Here is a 15,357-nt window from a genome sequence, read left to right on the forward strand (position 1 = left end):
CAGATGTTTTCTCTCTACACTCCTCTTTCCATTTACAGCCTGTGTGAGCTGCCCTCCATGTATGATCTTCCAACTCTCCACATAATAAGCAAGTGTGTAACCCACTTCCTGCTGGTTTAGCTAACACAGAGAGCAGAGCATCCTTTTCATTTTTCTTACCTTTCTCTGGGTGACAACAAAATGTTAGGACATTTTTAATAAAGACTGTTTAGAAAGTTGCTTAATTTTGCATTTAGGTAACAAGTCAACAATAAAAAAAAAAAATTAAAAAAATGGTCAAAGTTGTCCATAGCATTTTCCTACTGTGTACTATGTTATGTATGTATTAATACAAAGGACCACTTTATGTTGCCCTAGGCTCACAGCCCTCCTTGTCTGCTTGTTAACTTTGATGGACAGCCTTCTCTCCATTTTGTTAAAATAGATTTAATGGTGCCCCATGGGTTGTTTAAAGTTTGATATTTTTTTTATAAGCAGACCTTAAGCTTTACTTTTCTGGTACTTTGGCTATGACCTGTTTGGAAAGCTTTTTGGTCTTCATGTTGCTTGCTTAGTGGGCTTGCAGACTCCGTAGCCTTTCAGAACAGGTTTATTTATGCTGATATCACGTGGCACTTTAAAATAAGTGGAGTATGGTCACCCTAGTACAAATTCCAAGGCACTCAAGTTCTTGCTCTCTTTGGAGTTTTTCCCAGGTAAGTAATACAACTAATGTTTAATCGTATATATATATTATGTAGTAGTGACATATATGCTTTTCTTCCCTCTCATGCCTTGCTCCCTATCAGAAAACTAAAAGCAAGAGATAGAAAGAATGGAATGAGGCTTCTCATCCACATGTTGATAAGAAACAAAAGATTGAAATGTGCATAGAGAGAGGGGATTTGTTAGATTATTAAAGAGGAGTTCATTTGATCAAAATTAGGCGTTAACTGTGAACATATACAAAAATGTGTGTTTCTTTAATACGGTAGTCAAGAGTCTCAACAAGGGGAAGCCTTTAATTTAAAAATCTAAAGAAACATTTATACTGACAGGATTACCAAAAATCCAGTCTGGTTTACTTTTATATTTTATATTCTCTCTGCTATATATTTAAAATGAATTAATGCACTATTTTTTTCTCATTGTAAACCTTTTTTTCTCAAAATTTGCTGGAAATGTTTGTGCATAGTAATACGATGGTTGGCAGTGTTGTGTTTATAGTAAATATTGATATTTTTTGACGAAATAGTAAAATGAAGAAAATGCTATACTGGGTCAATACTAGGAAAAAACTACTTGCCAATAAAAGTATAATCAAAATATGCATGTGGCACTCACCACAACGGTAGATGTTTGTGCTACCATTTGTACTTTGTAATGACACCTCACATTTTACCATAAAATGTGCGGCGAACCCAAAAAATTATTTGTGTGAGTAAATTTTAATGAAAACCGCAATTTTGCTAATTTTGTAGCTTTTTGTTTTCACAAACTGTTTTCTTTATTTTGTGGGTCAATACAATTAAAATGATACCCATGTTTACATACTTTTCTATTATTGTATTGCTTATAAAATATCTCAAACTTTTTTTATTCTTTTGCAAAATCAGTATTAGAGATGAGCGAAGTTACAGTAATTCGATTCGTCATGAACTTCTCGGCTCGGCAGTTGCTGTCTAGCCTGTATAAATTAGTTCAGCTTTCAGGTGCTCCGGTGGGCTGGATTTTTTAGTATCACTTACCGGTATATGTGACTATTTGATCACTTTTTATTTAAAAAAATTGAGAATGTGTCACCAAAAAGCAGCAATTTTGGACTTAAACAAAAAAAAATTAAGTAAAATGGGGAAAAAGGGTGTTTTAAATTTTCATTGGGGGGGAAGGGATTTTTCCCTTTTTTTTTTTTTTAAACCTTTTTTTTTAATTTTAACTCATTATGTCCTCATAGGGGACTATCTATAGCAATCATTAGATTACTAATACTGTTCAGTGCTATGCATAGGCATAGCACTGATCAGTAATATCAGAGGTCTTCTGCTCTGGTCTGCTGGAAGGCAGATCAGAGCAGAAGACCTGGGTGAGCAGCAGAGACAGGTGAGGGGACAGCTGTCCGCCATCTCGGCTGATGTGATCCCCGCGCCCTTGCCGCAGGCGATCAGATCAGCCATTACAATCACCGCACTGCCACAGATGGCGTGATCTGTATTAATCACAACTTCTGAGGGGTTAATGGCAGACATTAGCACAATCGCTAATGTTTGCCATTACCGGTGCGTCATACCGTGCATGAAATGAGCACCGCTCTGGTGCTCGGGTCATGTACAGGATGTAAATGTACATCCTGATGCGCGAAGAACCAGCGCATCAGGATGTACATTTACATCCATTGTCCTTAAGGGGTTAAGCGAAACAGACCTTCGCTTCTCTCTCTCATGGATGGATGGATGGATGTATGGAGCGAGGTAGAAATGTTCCACTTGTATCTAACTTTTTAGGTTGTTTCCTTTTCAAGTTCCTATAACCTGGTCCACCCCAAAAATATAACTTTTTCCTAACTGAATGGCCTCCTAAGATGTAGAGAAATTTATAAGGGTTGAATATTGTCTTTGCATCTGAAAATACTGTACATAATATATTTTTTGAATTGTTTTTAACTATATAGCTTTTACTTTCTGTGTAGAATGCCATTATTAATGGATAACCTTTGTTTAACATGCATGTTTACAATGTTTTGCTGTTAGCATGATTTGTTTTATGTATAACCAGAGGTTTAATTTGTTCATGCATGTAATGTAACAACATTTTATCTTTTGCTTGTATGTGAGTAATGACTTAAGAAATAACTTTGAATGCACACATTTTTTATGCCCTGTAAAGTAATCTCCTGATATGTTTTTCTTTTTCCAGCCTCAAATACTACAGCGTTCCATCAGCACCCCCAGTTCTACAGACCACACCTCGGGAAAATTGATAGCACATCCACTTACAGAGCTCCAAAGTATACCTAAAGACAACACCTGCCATCCAGTTTCCTATTCTCATAAAGAAGATACTGGAACAGTAACTGAAATTCCTGAAAAAGAACTAAGCGATCTTTTGAGTACACAGCTGAAGATAGATGACAATCCTGAAAATATTAAAGAGGAAGCTGATAGTATAAAACATGAACTTCTTGATAATAACAAAAATATAAGATCACAAGAAGCTTTGGATGTTCTAATAACTTTTCCAGTTAACGCAAAGAAAAGCATAAAGTCGAAAGTTAATGTAAACTCTGCTGCTGCATTGCCTGGAGAGATTCTGAAGTCAAAAACGTTACAACTCCCCAGACCCAAAATGCACAATTCTTTGGCACAGAAAGGAATTATTAGCTCTGCCTCTTCAAACAATTCTTCAAAAGAGTCTCAAATGTTAAATATGGTTTTGAGTACTGCTTTAACCCAATCATCAAATGATTCACAAAGTATGGTACAGAAATGTCAGCCAAGAGTACACAATGATTGCTCCTCACATCAGCAACCTAAACAAGTAATTTCTGATTCAGCCTTAAGAAGTTTGGATTCATTGTGTTCCGTTGTCCACTCGCAGTCACATATTACAATGCCAGGCACAAAACAGTTAAGCCACCACTCTCCGCCATCTGTCAGTAATAGCAAGCTGTCATCTGACATAGCTTTACCAACTGAAACACAAGTTCTTGTAGCTGAAAACTCAAAACCGGTGAGCAAACTAATGCCCAAGGGTACCATGCTCAGACCCCCAAGTAAACTAAAGAAACTGAACAGTTCCAAGCTGGATGCATCAAGTGAACCTCAGAGATCTCCAGTGAAATTCTCACCTACAGTCGTAACCAGGCCACTGAGCAATAAAAAAGAGTCTGCAAGAAAATATTGAAAGCTTAGTCCAAAAGAGACAATCCCGTCTCCCACAACCAAAGGCACACTAAGAAACAAAATAGATCAATAAAAAAGAGAAACAGAAATTGTATGCATTAGAGTTTTTATAAGAAGGAATTAAAAATCCTATGTCAATATATAGTTTTTGTTATAATGCTATAAAGCAAACCTGTCAATATTGTAACAAAACCTATCCCCATATGGAGGAATGATGTGTTTTCTTTAACATTACTTTTACTTTTTAGTCTGGGGATAGTAATCTATTTAATTGTGTTCCTTTCTAACTAGGTCAAATAATTCCTTTTGATAAATATTTTCTTACATTGTTTTGGTGACCTTTTTGTGTTAATTCTTCTCTAATTATAACCCAGATAGGACATATTTAGTTAGATATGTTCCATTTTCTGTAAATTACATCAAAACATTCTGTAAATTACATCAACAACCTTTTTAAGTCTGCTTTGCTAAGTCATTAAGCCACATTTCAACTAAAACCTTGCTTGCAGAATTCAAGAACCTGGTACTGAAGCCTTCATTATTCCATAGTGCAACAGCATATCATATATTTATAAGTAATGTATAGTGTTCTGTCTGTTGTACATTGTCCTTTTCCATTCAAGTGCTATGCAAGTATGTAACTTATTTATCTAATTATTTAAAAAAATATATAACTTGTATTTATTGTGTCAGATTTAGCTTTTTGCACATTGCCCTTATGTATGTTTTTTTTTTTTTTTACTGCTAAATAACAAGAAGTATTTATATACAATCTACTGTACACATGAGTCTGTATATTGATTTTAAGCCATTGACAATGTTTCTACACATGCACAATACAGTGGATTTGGTTTTTCAATTAAGTTAGGCTGCATTTTTATTATTGAATATGTGGACCGAAATGCAACATTTACTTAGGTAGGGCTTTGGTAGTATTATCAAGAGTATTGGCTGAGTTAAATTTAAAAAAATAAAATAGCATTTTTTTTTTAGAATTTAGTTGTGGGTAATATAATTTAGTATCTGATACTGTGGGAAAACCAAAATTAGAGTTTTTGTGCCTAGAAATAGTACTCCCCCCCCCCCCCCCCCCCCCCCCGTATACAAAATAATGTACTTTGCCCTGACAAACCATATATGCTGACAGTGACAAGGTACCATTGAGTAGAAGCAATTGAAGAAATCATGAACAAAGCATCCAAACCACTTTGCTCATCTTGGTTTGACCCTTGCAGTCAGCAGCTCCTTAAAGAATATGACTGTGCATTTGCTAAATTATGCACAAATTTATACTTTAAGAGGTATTCCCTACCTCACATAACATAGTCGAACTTGCACCAAGTTTATACTTATGCAATTACACACATTTAGCAAACTTTACTCCTCCTTTATATTCTTTATTTTCCTCCCCTTGTTGAGAGCTAGTTGCCTGGTGTACCAACCACCACTTCACTCAATGGTCAGACTGGGGTGTGTGTGTGTTCTATATCTGTCTATCCACACACGAGCCTGACCACAACTTGAAGGGAGGAGTGGTGGTCTGTTACCTAGGCAAGAAGCCCTCAACAAGGGGAGGAAAGGAGCAGGAATATCAAAACAAGGGGACAAGTTTACTCAAGAAATGTATTTGCAAAAATATTTAACTTGGCGTGCCCTTTAAGTTTAACTATGTTAGTTGAGATTGAAAAGCCACTTTAATCTGTTGGTTTAGTAAATATAATTAAATACTTTATATCTATATTATAAATTACACACATATAGAACATGTATGTATAATGTAGAAGAGTTGAGAGGAGTTAAAGGCCACAATAAGTTTGACTTAGGGAAATTAAGGTTATTAATTGCCATGTTAATCAGGTCCAACTTTCTGTAGTGGTTTATATCTTAATATATATTTATTGTAGTGCAGTGGTTTTAAAGCTCTCTATTAGAAAAACCAAACGGGTTAAATGATAGCATGGGTGGCTTAGAAGCGTACTAATTTATTAACTAATTAGCATATTTATGTATCAACAGTATGCTGTAAACTGTTAACTTTCTATAGTGGCAAACGTAGACAGAGATAATTTTATAATTTATCTTTTGTGGCTAAGCAAGTGTTTTAAGAAATTAATCAGCACAGAATTTTGGATTTAAAAAGCCACCGGTGATAAAAGACGGAGATTCATTTTTAACGCATGCTGGACTTAAAAGGGTAGCACAAGAACAATAGCGATAAAGATAGCACTGTATCCTTGAGCACATTCAGCAGTTTTCTATCTGCTGTCTTCATCTAGTGGCGGTATCACTCTCACCTATTTTTGCTCCCACTAATTGGTAAAATAACACTGGGTTCCCTGGTTTGTCATAGGCATTCTAATGAATCCCGTCTTTATATGTAACTTGATTCAGGAAGGTTATAGTTGTTCCTTTAGACATTACATATGAAATTACTTGAAGGTCACTAGCTCTTCAACACGTAACTGTCCTTAGTATAAAGAATATGTTAACATATTGAACATAGATCTATAAGAATTACTAAATTGAGTGAATAATTGTATTATCGGCTAGGTTTTCCAAGAAGTTATAGATTTGCTGCTACATTCAATAAGTAACTTGTCATCCTTCATTTTGTGATCTCTTCATGATTGATGGTTAACGCTGAGCAAGCAATAGTTTTTGCCTTCGATCTCTAACAGAATTACTGCCTCGCCCCTTCATTAGAGCAGAATTAAAAAAAATGGTGCCTGCAGATCTGTTGCAGTCTGTTGACACAAACAGCGCCCAATAGACTCCATTGATGTTATAAGGTTTGTGTTACACACACAGGTTCTCTTCCCCCCCCCCCCCCCCCCCTTTTAACTCACACTACAGTTTTTGAGCCAAAGCCAGAAGTGGATCTAGCAGGAAGGAAAAGTATACGTTCAGCACAGCCAAATATTCATGTTTCCCCTATGGGAAGAAGTAAACCACAGCTAAACAGCTCTGGCATTTCACTGAACAAAAGAGTGCAGCATGCTGTGCTGTTTTGTATGGCATTATAGACCAAAACAAGACACACACCCCTAGTGCAGTATATTAGGCAAGTGCAGAGTCAGAAATTCACTTACCAAGTAGCGCTGCGCTGAGGGCACAAAACCATATAGCGTATTCAGAAAGGGATAACACTCAGTATGCAGCCTTGATCTTCCCGGTCAGAGACTCAGTCACCCGGCTCACAATAGTAGACAAGAAGGCAGAAAAACAAGATCTTCCATAGGTGCAATCACAGTATCGAATAAAGGATCACTTCTGATCTGTTCAGGTGTCTGATAGAAGATCACTAGGATTGTGGGTACTGGTATAACAAACGATTTATTGCCACAATAAAGCAACGCGTTTCTTGCCCGGAGAGGGGACTTCATCAGGCATTGTGCCTAAGTGCCCTCTCCAGGCAAGAAACGCGTGATTGCACCTATGGAAGATCTTGTTTTTCTGCCTTCTTGTATGGTATTATGGACAGAACCTGTGATGGGGAAACCAAACTGTTCCCAGTGCGGGTGGAACACAGCCTTAGCCATTTTATGCTGTATCCCAAGATGTACGGTATTTTTCTTACTGAAATTAGGAGACCTGATGTATAGTTGGTCATCATTTTGGGGTCATTGTTTTTAAGGATATATATTTAGTGCGTCCTAGTTATGAATATAATAACATGAAAATGTAAGAAAATGAAAATGCATTATCCCATACTAATGTGTAAAAATATATAATTATCAAGTCAATTTAACTACAGTAAAATATAATACATCTGTCTAACATCTGAGGCAGCAGAAGCTGCCTGTATTATTACAAAACCTACAGTAAGCATTGTTTTGACTCTTTTCAAACTGCCAACAGTGCTATATATATATATATATATATATATATATATATATATATATATATATATATACCAGTTAAAAATATTAAATATATATTTACTGTTATACTAGTTGCAGAAGCACGAATAAGGTTTTGCACTGCGATCCTAAGTGTCTGTATTGTGCTCCTGGTCACGTCAGAGTTATGGAATGTCCAGGGGATGGTTGAAATATTTTTTTTCTTGCATATTCAACTAATATGGCCATCAACACAGGTGTGTTTTAACTTGTTTACACTTTACCAATCTAGCAATCTTTTATATACATTGTCATGTTTTTTAGTCATGCTAGATACAGAGCAGGATCACAAACAGATATGTAGGTGCTCACACGAAACCAAGTTTGAACCTTTTATAGCTGCCCACATGTTGGGGGATGTATGTGTTTTAGCATGAAAAGCTCTATTTATGGTTCTAGATATTAATTTTGTTCCAGTTTTATCTTCTGTGATGAGGGAGCAACCTTAAGTCTGCACATTGCTGGGCATGAGGAGGAAAGGTCCAGTTGAATGTCCGTAGTTTATAGCAATGATGGATTAAAATGGATAAACAAAAAGTGATAGTGGCTAAAGCATTTACTTTAAAATACATATGGACTTGAACGGGAAAATGTAATGTGTATGATATTTGACTGCCTTCTGATAAAGAATTACTGTTTTTGGGAGCATTTACATAATTTGGATTTCACTGACCTGTAGGAAACACTAAAACACAACATTATATATTGAGCCACCTATGGAAGGGCTTATCATTTGGCAGAACAGTATGTATTGTTTTCCCAGACATCTGGCATTGGCAGACTGTAGGTAGGCTTCTATACATACTAGATTCTTTGGGGGGATCTGCTTGAATCCATGTGCTCCACTGACATAAAAGTCTAGTGCAACTAAAAGAATAGAAGAGGCATGGCAATAGAAAGTGATATGATTGAGTGCCTTCATTTAGTGGACTCTCTTATACTTTTTTGTTACCTTTTTACACTCTCTAGTGTGTCATCCATTGTGACAGCTCTAACAAGTGTTTACAGAAAGTTGGTTAGAAATAATCTATTAATGAGCTACTAGGCTACTCTACAATTTACTGACACCGTTCACTTGTAAAATATTTTGTGCAATATCTTTAGTAAGATAAAGACATATAAACTACTGTACCATGTGTAGAAGAACAAGTTATAAATTAAAATAATGGGGGGAGGGACTATATGCACTTTAAATGAGCATTACTGCTTGGAGTTGTGCCTAAAATTATCAACTTGCCTCCTGTTGTTTGGCTTTCTTTCCATGTACAAATAATAATAAAAATGTACTTATTTTATAATTGCTGTGTCTAAATTGTCTTTAAAAGGAAAAATAAATATCACATCTTTGTAAAAAAGGTCTGTCTCAATTTTCTACTTAATTTTTAACGAAACCTGTACACCCCTCTGTACTGGGCTGCAAATTCTGAAAGACGGGTCATGTAGCAATAAAACTGACCATACCTGTATAAAGCTGGGTTCACACCACGTTTTGTTAAATACGGTTCCTGTATACGGCTGGGAAGAGGGGGCGGGGCTTAATCGCGGCGCCCGCCCTCAGCCGTATTCGGGAACCGTATTTAATGTATGTCTATGAGCCGACCGGAGTGAACTGCAGCCTCTGGTCGGCTTCATTTTCGGCTGTATGCTGTTTCCCGACCATAGGCAAAAACGTGGTCGACCAGATTAAGTGCGGGCGCCGCGATTATGCCCCGCCCCCTCCTCTTCCAAGCCATATACGGGAACCGTATTTAACAAAACGTGGTGTGAACCCAGCCTAACACCGCTGTTTTCATGGAAAGCTGATGTGTCAGAGGAGGCAAAGGGGGAGGGATGAGTATGAGGTCCTTGCTGTTCTTGATGCCGCCTCTTCACATATCGGCTTTACAGGAAAGCAATGTTTTATTTTTTTAATAACTTTACAAACTGCTGTCACAGGAAGTAAAGGTATGGTTAGTTTTATCTCAACATAACCTCTTTGCTGATGCCTGCATTTCCATATGTTGTAGGAAACAACACATAAAGAAGCTCTAGTTAGGAAGAGATTATATCCCCTCCTTTTCTCATAAAAAAGGCACCAGGCACTTAAAGATACCACCAGTATCAACCTAAAAAGAAAGTTTAAAGGGATGTTCCGGTTAAAAACTTTTATTTTTCATATTGCAAAACTACAACTCACAGCATGCCCGGACAGCCGATGGCTGTCCGGGCATGCTGGGAGTTGTAGTTTTGCAACATCTGGAGGTCCGCAGGTTGAAGACCACTGGTGAAGGGATTGAAAGGCGGTGATGATGAAGGGGGGGGGGATGATGACATGGGGGGATGATGTATTTCCCACCCTAGGCTTATAGTCAAGTCAATAACTTTTCCTGGGTTTTGGGTGTAAAATTAGGGGCCTCGGCTTATATTTGGGTCGGCTTGAACTCGAGTATATACGGTAAACCAAATAAGACACTTATGGGGATTTTTAGCCAGAAAGGGGAAAAAACGATTGTAGGGATAAAAGATAAAGGAAGGGAATGTACGAAACAGGAGGAAATAATAAATGTAGCAATTCAATTTTATCAGGATTTATATTCTAGGGAAAGTCACGTGACCGATGGGAAAATTGATACATTTTTTGGATGAGATTGGGCTTTCTAGTGTTAATGAGGAAGAAAAGAATAAGATAGGGGAAAGTATTAGCGTTGCAGAATTGGAATTTTCTCTGAAATTCTCACATAATTCTGCCCTGGGGTCGGACGGACTGGTCTTTGAAGTTTATAAAAGTTTTAGTGATCCGCTATTGCCATAACCTTTTAGAGGTTTATTATGAATCCTTGAGTAGGAGGGAGGTATCCCCAACTATGGCTGAAGCCATTATTGTATTAATTCCTATGAAAGGTAGGGAAAGTGGTGTAATGGATGATTGTAGGCCAATATCGCTCCTAAGTACAGACCAGAAAATACTAGCTAAAATATGGGCTAGGCGCTTGCAAGAAGTGGTTGATAAATTAATAGGAACAAAAAGGATTCATGCAGGGAAGAAACATTTATAATAACATCTGAAGAGTCCCCACTCCATCCTGTCCCGTGACGCTCAAAAGGCGTTTGACATGGTGGAGTGGGGCTTCTTCTTCAAGATAGTGGAACACATGAATCTTGGAGAATATTTTTTACAAGGGTTGAGGGCCTTATATAAATCCCCTAAAGCCAAAATTAATCTCTCAGGAGGTGGTGTGGCTACAGAGAGGAACTAGGCAGGGCTGCCCCCTGTCACTGCTCCTCTTCTCCCTCTTCATTGAACCACTGGCACAGCTGATTAGGGCTGATCCAGGCTGTTTTATGGGTTTGGTGTTGAGGGAGAGGAGAAGAAAATACTGCTTTATGCGGAGGACGTGGTACTATTTGTAAGAGACCCTAAAAAAAAAAAACTGCCTTTGGGCTCACTTCTCTGTTGGGGCTTATCTTTATAACTCGACATACATTTTTTGCAGAAATTTATCATTAGGAAGCTACTGCTGTCAATGGGAGCTCTGACATTAGCCCATGATCTTTGGGTTCAAGGCCTGTTGCGTACAGTTTGTGAAATAGACTACATGCTCTTAACCCCAGACATTTAAGGCATTTTTTGTCATTCTGCACAAAAGCTGTTTTCAAATTTTTAAGGTGTTTGGATTTAGTTGTAATTTTTTTTTTCTTATGTAATGTGCCCACACAAATTGTATATTGTTTTTCACGTGACAAATTTGGGCTTTTTATTTTTATTTTATTTTTTAAAGATACCATTATTTATCACATCATATCAATTTTAATTAAAAATAAATATATATATATATATATATATATATATATATATATATATATATATATAGGGAAAAATTTAGAAAGAAAAAACATTTCTGATTTCTAGTACTGAGCTGTGCTAATCAGTCAAGATAGAAGAATGAAGGGGAGGGAGAAGGCATGTTCACACAGGCTTATTGACACAAGCTCGAAGCATGATCTAGAGCTGACAGATTCCTATTAGATTGAGACATCCTAGTGAAGAAAGTAACATGTCATGAGTCTCTGGCCTCAGAGTGGCAGAATATAACATTTAATAGGTCAGATTTAGAAAAGTTTGATAATCTGCCAAATATATAATGTATCTGCTCAAGGGAGAGAGACTGCAGAAGGGCAGAAATAATAGGTTATTTTAGGTTAAGTTTAAGTGACCATATAATAAAGCTTCTAATTTCCAGGGTTTGAGGCCTTTTTTGGAGGAGGGTCTCTATAATCTAGATAATATGGTGTGGGGACAAGTTTGGTCATTTAGAAAGTTGTTCATAGGCTATTGTTTACCTTAAAGGGGTACTCCGGCCCAGAGACATATTATCCCCTAGCCATCACGCCCCCTCCCATAGACTTGCATAGGGGGGGCGAGGGGTGATGTCACATGGGGGTGGAGTCGTGACGTCGCGATACTCCGGCCCCGTGGTCGTCACCCAGCTGTTTGTGAGCTAGCACCGCGGCGTGCAGCTTAAACAGGTGGGTGGCGAATACAATACAGCGGCGAGACCCCAGCGGTGAGACATCTTATCCCCTATCCTTTGGATTAGGGGATAAGATGTCTCAGGGCCGGAGTACCCCTCTGGCAAAGGGTGTAACATATAGGGAGAAAATGATCTGTACAAGTCGAATGAGTCACATAAATTTGCTGCATAAGGAAAGCTCTTTCAACGGAAATGTTAGTATACCTTGGCTGATTTTGCTCAAATGACTTCCCTCAGTTTCTCACGCATAACCTAATAAACAACTTGTGCAGACTGGACTCAATAGAATTTGAGAAAATTCAGCAGGTTTGTGATATCACAAACAAATTGTCTGTCAAGGAGTGATTTGTTCTTCCACCTCCATTCTAGTGGTAAGAGATTGGCTAAGAGCAGGAATGTCAACACTGATGCGTTATCAGAAATTGTGAGAATCCATTTTTTTCTGTTGTAAGGGCTGATACATTTTTGCTGGTGAAAATATAATCCAGCCTCCCTTTTACATAAAAAAATTTTTGAAGATATAAATGTCATTGCATATCAGTAGATGGCAGCAAGATCCAAGCTGAAAGCTGTGGCCTTTCTTTACTTTCTACTTACCATGCTTCCCCGACATGCCGTGGAGCTGATGCAATAATGTATTTTTACAAATGCTTATAACTTTATATTTTAGATATGCAAGTTTATTTTTTTGTAACAAAAGATAAAGCCTGTCTCTAGTTAAACATAAAAATAAACAATGGTTATTTAATATTTAAAAATATATATTTATTTAAAAAAATGAACACTTCAGAAAAAGTTAAAGGGATACCCTGGTGGAAAACTTTTTATTTTTTTTTTTTTTTTTTTTTAATCAACGGGTGCCAGAAAGGTAAGCAGCCCATTTTCACCTTAAGGATCAGGCCAATTTTATTTTTGCATTTTCATTTTTTCCTCCTCGCCTTCTATAATCCGGAACTGTTTCATATTTCCATCTACAGACCCATATTAGGGCTTGTTTTTTGCGTGACCAATTGTACTTTGTAGTGAAACCTCTGATTTTACCATAAAATGTATGGCGAACCCAAAAAAATATTTTTTTAGGGAGGAAATTTTAATGAAAACCACAATTTTGCACATTTTGGAGGGTTTCGTTTTCACACTGTACAATTTACGGTAAAATGATGTGTTTTTTATTCTGTGGATCAATACGATTAAAATGATACCCATGGCTAGATAGTTTATTTTTGTACCGCTTAACCCCTTAACGACCAAGGACGTATATTTACGTCCTTGGCCGGCTCCCGCGATATAACGGGTTGGTCCCGGCATGTATCTGATGCCGGGGCTAACAGCGTGCGGCAAAGTTGAACGCCACGTCTAAACCTCTAAACCGAAAGCTGCCCGGCTGCTCAGCGGGGCTGATCGGGACTACTGCAGTTAAATTGCGGTGTCCCAATCAGCTGGGACACGAGCGGAGGTCCTCTTACCTGCCTCCGGCGTGTCCCTTCGGTGATTGCTCAAGCCTGAGATGCAGGCTTGAGCAATCGACCGCCGATAACGCTGATCATTGCAAAGCTATTGCTTTGCAGTGAACAGTGCTGGCAATCAGTGTGTGCAGTGTTATAGCCCCCTATGGGAGCTATAACACTGCAAAAAAAAGTGTAAAAAAAAGTTAATAAATGTGATTTAACCCTTTCCTTAATAAATGTTCAAATCACCCCCTTTTCCCATAAAAACACCATGTAAATAAAAATAAATATAAACATATGTGGTATCGCCGCGTGCGTAAATGTACGAACTATAAAAATATATCATTAATTAAACCGCACGGTCAATGGTGTACGCGCAAAAAAAATTGCAATGTCCAAAATAACGTATTTTTGGTCGCTTTTTAGATCATTAAAAAATGAATAAAAGCGATCAAAAAGTCCGATCAATACAAAAAATGGTACCGCTAAAAACTTCAGATCACGGCGCAAAAAAATGAGCCCTCATACCGCCCCATATGCGGAAAAATTTATAAGTTATAGGGGTCAGAAGATGACAATTTTAAACGTATACATTTTTCTGCATGTAGTTCTGATTTTTTTACAGAAGTACGACAAAATCAAACCTATATAAGTAGGGTATCATTTTAACCGTATGGACCTACAAAATTAAGATAAGGTGTCATTTTTACCGAAAAATGTACTACGTAGAAACGGAAGCCCCCAAAAGTTACAAAATGATGTTTTGTCTTCAATTTCGTCACACAATTATTTTTTTTCCGTTTGGCCGTAGATTTTTGGGTAAAATGACTGATGTCACTGCAAAGTAGAATTGGTGGTGCAAAAAATAAGCCATTATATGGATTTTTAGGTGCAAAATTGAAAGGGTTATGATTTTTGAAAGGTGAGGAGGAAAAAACGAAAGTGGAAAAACCCGTGGTCCTTAAGGGGTTAAAAAATAATCTTAAACTTTTTGTACAAAATCAGTAATCTAAAATTGCCCTATTTTGACCACCTATAACTTTTTCATTTTTACGTATATAGGGCGGTATGGGGGCTCATTTTTTGCAACGTCATCTGAACTTTTTATCGATAATACATTTGCATATATAAAACTTTTATATAATTTTTTATAAAAAAAAGTTTTATAAAATGTGACAAAAGAGCAGCATTTTTGGACTTTTTTAAATTTGTATGTTTACGCCGTTCACCGTACGGGATCATTAACATTATATTTTGATAGTTCGGACATTTACACACGTGGTGATACCAAATATGTTTATTTTAAAAAATTACACTTTTTGGAGGTAAAATGGGAAAAACGGACACTTTTTTTTACATTTTTAATTTTTTTTTACACTTATGTCCCCATAGGAGACTATCTATAGCAATCATTTGATTGCTAATACTGTTCAGTGCTGTGCATAGGACATAGCACTGATCAGTATTATCGGCTATCTCCTGCTCTGGTCTGCTCAATCTCAGACCAGAGCAGGAGACGGCCAGAGCCAGGTGAGGGGACCTCCGGCCGCCATTACAGATGATCGGATCGCCGTGGCAGCGCTGTGGGCGATCCTGTCATCTATTTTATTATGCGCATTGC

At 37.3% G+C, this 15,357-nt stretch overlaps 1 protein-coding gene across 6 annotated transcripts in view; it reads left to right on the plus strand.

Moving 5' to 3' along the window:
- The window catches only part of CCSER2 (coiled-coil serine rich protein 2), a 209,585-nt gene extending 204,629 nt beyond the window's left edge, over positions 1 to 4,956 (plus strand). For 4 of the 6 annotated variants that reach the window (XM_056530764.1, XM_056530763.1, XM_056530765.1 and 1 more), the window contains one exon: positions 2,893 to 4,956. In XM_056530764.1, the coding sequence (XP_056386739.1) occupies positions 2,893 to 3,879 (987 nt within the window). In that variant the 3' untranslated portion in view covers positions 3,880 to 4,956. The remainder of the gene's footprint in view (positions 1 to 2,892) is intronic. The other 2 variants (XM_056530767.1, XM_056530766.1) reach the window with 2 other exon arrangements.
- Positions 4,957 to 15,357: the final 10,401 nt, after the last annotated feature.

The sequence above is a fragment of the Hyla sarda genome, chromosome 7 (assembly GCF_029499605.1).
Source record: "Hyla sarda isolate aHylSar1 chromosome 7, aHylSar1.hap1, whole genome shotgun sequence".
Taxonomy (NCBI): domain Eukaryota; kingdom Metazoa; phylum Chordata; class Amphibia; order Anura; family Hylidae; genus Hyla; species Hyla sarda.